The sequence below is a fragment of the Haplochromis burtoni genome, unplaced genomic scaffold (assembly GCF_018398535.1).
Source record: "Haplochromis burtoni strain Fernald_Lab_line unplaced genomic scaffold, NCSU_Asbu1 Contig_83, whole genome shotgun sequence".
In the NCBI taxonomy this organism is placed as follows: domain Eukaryota; kingdom Metazoa; phylum Chordata; class Actinopteri; order Cichliformes; family Cichlidae; genus Haplochromis; species Haplochromis burtoni.
Genome location: NW_024582444.1, coordinates 1105583 through 1112273, shown reverse-complemented (window position 1 = coordinate 1112273; position 6691 = coordinate 1105583). Strand labels below are relative to the sequence as shown.

General features: G+C 44.9%; 2 protein-coding genes across 4 annotated transcripts in view; one reads left to right on the top strand and one right to left on the bottom strand.

The window, feature by feature from the left end:
- The window catches only part of fgf13b (fibroblast growth factor 13b), an 18806-nt gene that overhangs the window by 7174 nt on the left and 4941 nt on the right, over positions 1 to 6691 (bottom strand). The window contains exons 1-2 of one of the 3 annotated variants that reach the window (XM_005926365.3): positions 5021 to 5318; positions 571 to 681 (exon numbers count right to left, since the gene is read on the bottom strand). In XM_005926365.3, the coding sequence (XP_005926427.1) occupies positions 571 to 681; positions 5021 to 5051 (142 nt within the window). In that variant the 5' untranslated portion in view covers positions 5052 to 5318. Of the gene's footprint in view, positions 1 to 570; positions 682 to 1228; positions 2157 to 5020; positions 5319 to 6691 lie in introns of those variants that run through there. The other 2 variants (XM_005926363.2, XM_005926364.3) reach the window with 2 other exon arrangements.
- Positions 2869 to 6691, top strand: part of f9b (coagulation factor IXb) — a 21243-nt gene continuing 17420 nt past the window's right edge. The window contains exon 1 of the mRNA XM_042222295.1: positions 2869 to 3464. Coding sequence (XP_042078229.1) covers positions 3449 to 3464 — 16 coding nt within the window. The 5' untranslated portion in view covers positions 2869 to 3448. The remainder of the gene's footprint in view (positions 3465 to 6691) is intronic.

The following is a 6691-nucleotide window of genomic DNA, read 5'->3' as shown; positions in this document are numbered from 1 at the left end:
GTGTGTGTGTGTGTGTGTGTGTGTGTGTGTGTGTGTGTGTGTGTGTGTGTGTGTGATGGAGAGAATGAAATGGAGTGGGTAAAAATGAATCTGTTGTCTGATTTGGTGTAGTAGCTTTCTGAATGCTAAGGATTTGAACGTGCACTGTATGTTGTGCAGACATTTGATCAATGATTTTTAACCAGGAAGCATTTCATATAGAAAGACTGCAGTGTCACCACTTGACATTTGCTAATTATTGACTTGTTGTTGAGTGACTGACTGAATTAAAGTCACTGCAGTAAACAGATTTCCACAAGATGAAACTCAACAATAGGGATGTGGCAATTAAATTAAATCGACCCTTAAAGCAGTAACATGTTGCAACATTCTGTTGTAGCGAGAAGTAATATAGATCTGCACTGAAGAAAGTCAGTTTCAGCCTGTGCTTTGCTTTTATTTATAAATCATGTTAAAGTATAAATAATCTAAATAACCTAGTTCTAGGTTACCTAGTTAACCTAGGTCAAAAATGATTGAGTTGGGTAAAATACACACACACACAACAAATCTAGTTAAAGCCAGCCTCACCATAGGTGCTGTCTTCATCCTTGGTTCCGTCAATGGTGCCATCAGGCTGCATCTGCAGCTGGAAGCCCTGGCGACTGGAAAGCCTGGTCACAATGCCCTTTAACTGGGGCTCTAAGAGGAAAACAGAAACATTAAGTGCATTCTTTTCTTACTGCTGTCATGTGATCACATGCATCAAATCCAGCAGCCTCCAGGAAGCCAGAAGTGTCAGAGGAGGAGACGCTGTTTGTATTTCCCGTCACTGATGCTTGAGGGCCCTGACCACCAGTATCGATCCGTGGCAGTTCCACTAAACATTGTGGAACTCATAAAAAAAGATGCCTTTAAAAAAAATAAATAAATAAATCAGCTAATAATTGACACATGTATCATGAGTAGGATCACTTAGGGTTGTGCTTTTCAACACTTTGCTGTGGGACAATGTAAAGTTACTCATGTGAGACGTTTGTGGGTTCATGCAACAGGATTGTGACACTGTCCTCAGAGTGAGGAGTGATGAAGTGATGAAGAACCTGCCTTAGTGATGAGAAAAAAAAATAATGCTGAATGGTGGCAGAGATGAGGATGGCGATGATGCTGAAGGTGATGGTGAAGATGGACGAGGTGGTGATGCTACCCGCCGGCTATCCGACTGTCCCCACCCCCCCTCCTCACAGACCTGGTGGTCGCCTTCTCTTCCGTTTCTTCCTCGAGCCAAACAACTTGACACGCGAAAACACGTTCAGTTTGCTCGGTTTCTCGTTTGCGCCTTTGCTGTTGCTCGGGCTGCCGCTTCCGCGGCATGCGTTTGCCTTCTCCCGCTCCCTCGCCTGTCGCTTCTGGCGGATCAGGGAGCTGGCGATAGCCGCTGCCCGGGACATGTTTCCCCGGTGGAGTGAAACAAGGCTGCGCGTCCTGGGTTGGAGAGGGCGATCGCGGACGAGGCGGTCGGGGTGTGTGGAGCGCGGGGAGAGGGGTTGAGGGGTGGGGGTCTACACCACCCACGGCTCAGTTCGCATCACACACCGACCGATGCAGTCTCCGTGATTTTAAAAAGCGTCCAGAATCCTCCATCGGTGCGTCCCGGCGCTTCATGGAAGTCGTTAGATCCAGCACCGTGCCAGTGACTGAGCGCTAACGACGCCGCCTCACATCCCCGCAAGGGGTCTGAGTGGCAAAGAGCGCTCTGATTCCCCCCTCTGGTGATTCCTCCGAGTGTCCCGAGAGAGAGAGAGAGCGTGGACGGAGAACGACGGCGCGTGAGATTCTCCAGGTCCGAGTGGCAAATCAACAGAGTGTAAGCTGGCGTGAACGACACCGGGGGTTGTTGACGATCGCTGCAGCTGCTACTGCCTCCTCTTCTCCTTCTTCTTCTTCTGCTGCTGCTGCCGCTCTGCACCGTTCCCCCGGCGATGCTCCTCTTCTTGACGCTGTCCGTGACAGAAATGCAGCAACTGGGATGTTTGTCAATGAAACAGCTCGGGGCTGGCTCAGTGGGAAAGGGATCATGGTGCAGCCGTGCCGTTCATAAAACTGCTGCAGCCCTGCCCGCCGCGAGGAAGAAGAGTGAGGAAGGGGAGGTGGAGCGGGTGTGTGTGTATGCGTGTCCGTGCAGTGTGTGTGTGTGTGAGGAGAGGGGGTGTCAGATGAGACTGGTGGGGGCTGGACGGTGTGTGTGTGTGGGGGGGGGGGGGGGGGGGGGGGGGTGTGGGGGGGGGGGGGGGGGGGCAGTGCTTTCTCATAGGGCACCTGTAGCCCCTGTACCCCCACGTGGCATGATATTTACATGATACACTAAATATGCTGATGTGTGATAGGCGGACTGAGAGAGACAGAAGGAGAGGATAAAATGGGAGGTGGGAGAATAAACAATGAAACAAGAGAGGAGACAGACAGGTGAATGAATGAGAGGAGGAATAATGAAAGAGGGGGTGGGCGGAAGAGAGAAAATGAGATACTGAGTGTGTTGGAGAGAGAAAGAGAGAGCGATGCAGAGAGAGAGGGAGACGCTTGTAGAAAATAACCTGCAAATGGATTGGAAAAGAGAATGATGAATGAAAAAGGAGGGAAAAATAAATCCAGTAGAAGACAGGAGAAGGAAAGTGCAAGACTATTCCACACATCAGGAAAAATGATGTATATGAGGGGGAACTACATGATAATGAAATAAGAGAAATGAAGTGAAGGGACAATGAAGGAAGAGGGTGGGAGAGAGAGTGAGAGAAAGACCCAGCAAGTGTGCATGAGGGGAAGAAATCAGAAGGGGGGTAGAGAAAGGAGGGGCTCTAATATTTTGGTGCAGAGGTTCACCACTGCTGAAAAGGCTGCAGCATGCAAGAAGGAGGTGAAAAAGACGGCGGCACTTGTGTCTCTGCGAGCTGTGTCGTTCTCTAGATGTTCCCTTTTTGCATTTGCACCAGAGCAGAGGTGCACACACACACACACACACACACACTAGGCAGCAGCAATCAGCCACTCGGTGCATGTCGGCTGGCCACAGGCAGCCCCCACAGGAAAACAGATGCACAGTTGTCAGAGACAAAAACAGCTGCAGTGGCGGATGGTGACTGCTAATTCCAACTGGTACTGAGGAAGAGGAGGCGGTGGACACACAGCCGGCAGACGAAGGTCGACCTGCATGTGGCAACAGCCGCTGAACAGCGGGCAGAGTCGATGCATGCTGTTCTCCAGCGGGAGAGATCGATGGCTGGGGGAGTAAGAGGATGTGGTGAGCAGTAAACTACACGAATGAAGAGGATCCAAACCCAGTGAGCTGTAACCCAATGTGAGGATAAGACAGCTGGAGAACGTGATGGACCGTGGACAGACACTGAGGTCTCCACACTGCTAAAGTGGAGCATTTACCCTGCCGCTGACCGAGGAAGTTGAAGTACCACCGATGGCCTTCTGGTTAGGTAAGGACTCTTGTAAACATGCACAGATAAATATAGTTTTACTTTGCAGTTCAACCCACGCTCTTTGAGACAACACTCAAAAATCTTTCATAACTAACCGGTAAAGTCAACTAAAACATCAATCACATGAAGGAAAACAGCTGGAGCAAAGAAGTGACTGAAAGCTAAATCTAGTTCTTCATGTTTCTTTTATGAGCTCACTGCTTTAAACCCAACCACAGGCCTCTAAAAGCTTGAGCCACACAAAATAAGAGCCACGTAAAAAACATCAGATATAAAGTGATCCTGAGGAACATTAACACAGCCTTCAGCCATCACGATAACTCATTTCATCTTTACAGAGAACAAGCAAATCAATAAAATCAACCAACAGAAAAGCAATGAAAAAAGAGACAAGGTACAAAGATTTAAAAATAAATAAATGGCTATCCATAATTAACATCTATTTGAGGTGTAGCTAGAAATGACACAGTGATGTCTGAAATGGAGACAAACAGTCTGAAGAATGTGAGTAGTATGTACTCTGTGATAAGGAAGTGAAGGTCTTTAAGCTTTGCTTGGAGTTCATTAGCGCCACCAATTGGCAGTTTAAGAACTGAATACATTAAAAAAAAGTTGGAAAAAAGAAAAATACTTAAAACAAAAACAGCAGCCTAAACTTTAAAAAGTTTTTTTTAAAAACTGTGAGAAACTCAGTCTAACCACACAAAAGTCGGAAATAGTGAAATCAGCCACGCACAACAACATTCACAGCTTGTGGTACAAAAGTCAACACTTTAAATTCTTTGCGACTGGCCGCCACGACATTACGAGGCTAAAAGCTTCAATGAAATGCTCAGACCCGGAATTTGTTTGCGCCTTTAATCCATCAATGCGTTGTTTGAGTCGCGCTTGGAATATTTTATTTAACGTAAAACTTTGGATGCAAAGTGGAGGAGACCGTGTAAGAAACTGCACTGCAGGCCGATTCTACACTAAAGGGATTATCCGAGTCTTCGCTGTGCCTTACAGGACTGGTTGCAAACTTATAATAGAATTCATTAACTAAACTCCCAAAACTCACTCAGAATGTTTCTCTGTTGAGTTTCATGTTGTGTTTTTTCTTTTCTTTAAGTTAAGCCCGTGAAATAAACTCAGAGCCGAGGCGATTCATTGTGAATGTGTTTGTGTTTTAAGGAGCCAGCGCGTTGCTAAGGTGTGCTGAAGTCCAGCTGTCCTCCCAATAGAAGGGCGCGTCCTGCCTTGTTTTCAGCACCACGGACAGCGCTTCATCTTTAAACCCATTTTATTTAAAAACAAAACAAACAAAAAAAAACACGTTAAACTTTTTTAAATAGAAAATTATCAACATTAAGTTAAGCATTTTAAATATTCTAAGGTCCACAATTCACATTCGTAATTCAGAAGCCACTTCAAACACGTCCGGCGCCTGAGTTGCGCTGTTTGAACTTAGTTTAGCGCGTCTCTTTGCACATCTTATTACCAGAACATATTGGTGACATTTAGGCACAGATGTGGCTCCTTTTTCTAGCTAACTTTGTCCTTTCTCATCTTACCTGAAGTGGATCGGCGGAGAGGGAAAGTCATGCTGCGCCCGCGGAGCTCTGGAGCCTTTTGCTCCTGGCTTTTTGCACTTCCTGTTGTGCGCCGCTCGTCGAAAACAGGGCGAATTATGGAAGTTCAAACCAGACAATTCTCCACGGCATTGGATCCATTAAGGCCGCGTACATGGCGTTGACGGGAGATCATTACAGAACATTAGAGGCCATTAAGCCGTTGGAACCGGTCATTAATGATTCATCTCGAGGCCCCGCTGATCTGGCACAATAAGAGAGGGAGAGAGCCAGCAGGCCCTTCCCAAATCCAAGGACCTATCGAGGAAACGCTGTCTGTGTTTGTTTTTCCTTGTAATGTGGCTGAGACACATTCATCCAAATCTATGTTACTGCAGCCGACATATAAATACTCTCTGATGACCTCTTTCAACACTTAAACACAGTTATTCTCTGTCCAAAAACATGACAGCTATATTTACACGGGCCTCCTGTGACTATTCTGGTCAGTATCCAAGCTTGTTTTTTGTTACTTAAACAATTCATTTACCAGCAAAACATATGGTTATTTAAACAATTGCTAAAAAAAAATGTAAACAAACAAAAAGAAATAATCAGGTTTTAATCCCCAAAATCATGCAATCAGATTCATGTTTTCCATTCCCTCAAAAAGCAGTAAACATTACAACAGAGACTCTGGTGCTTACTGCCCAAACTGGGGCGTGAGTCATTAAACACAAACCTTTTTAAAATGCCATGTCAAATCCAGCTAAACAGTTTTAACAAAGAGAAGCAGGAAATTTCTCAGCTGCACTTGTTGAAATAAATCAGATTAATAGGAAACAAGGTCTACATCAGATATTGCTCTTTTCAGTATTTGTCACAGCTTAAACTGCACCAATCCATAATTGTAGTCATCGACCTTAAACAAGCTCCAGGCGAAATTCTTATTTATATTTGCTTCTAATTAAACCCTGATTACAAGTTCAACCAGTGGAGCCAACATGCTTCGTGATTCAAATTTTAGGTCTCATATAGAAAACTGATTACACTGTTTCACTGTTGGAGCCTTTCAGGCAGACACACACACACACACACACACACACACACACACAATTCTGTTAAGATAAACAACTAGAAGTGAAACTACTAAAAACTTTAATTCAGAGGCAAACTCACATAGTGTGCACACAAATACACAAGCAAACGCACCATTAGTGGCTCTCTCACAGTGGGCTTTCCACATCATAGCACATTAAATAGCAGCCTCACTCAGAGACATGCCCATGAACCATATAGAGACTCTACACAATTATCCACAACTGTGTATTATAAGCCCATTACACTGCTGTGCTCTAAGAGCTCTTCCTGTGAAGCTGCCTGGTAAAAGACAGCAGCATCCATATTACTGACATGATACGCAAAGAATAACAGACAGCAGCAACTGCTGCTGCATGCACTGCAGTACAGAACATCCCTAGTAGGACAAGTAATTTAAAACAAAACCTCTTTGAAATAACTCTGTAGATTCTGATTTTACATAGTTAACATTTCCAGAGAACCGATATTATTGTTTTTTTGTCTTTCTTTCTTTCTTTCTTTCTTTCTTTCTTTCTTTCTTTCTTTCTTTCTTTCTTTCTTTCTTTCTTTCTTTCTTTCTTTCTTTCTTTCTTT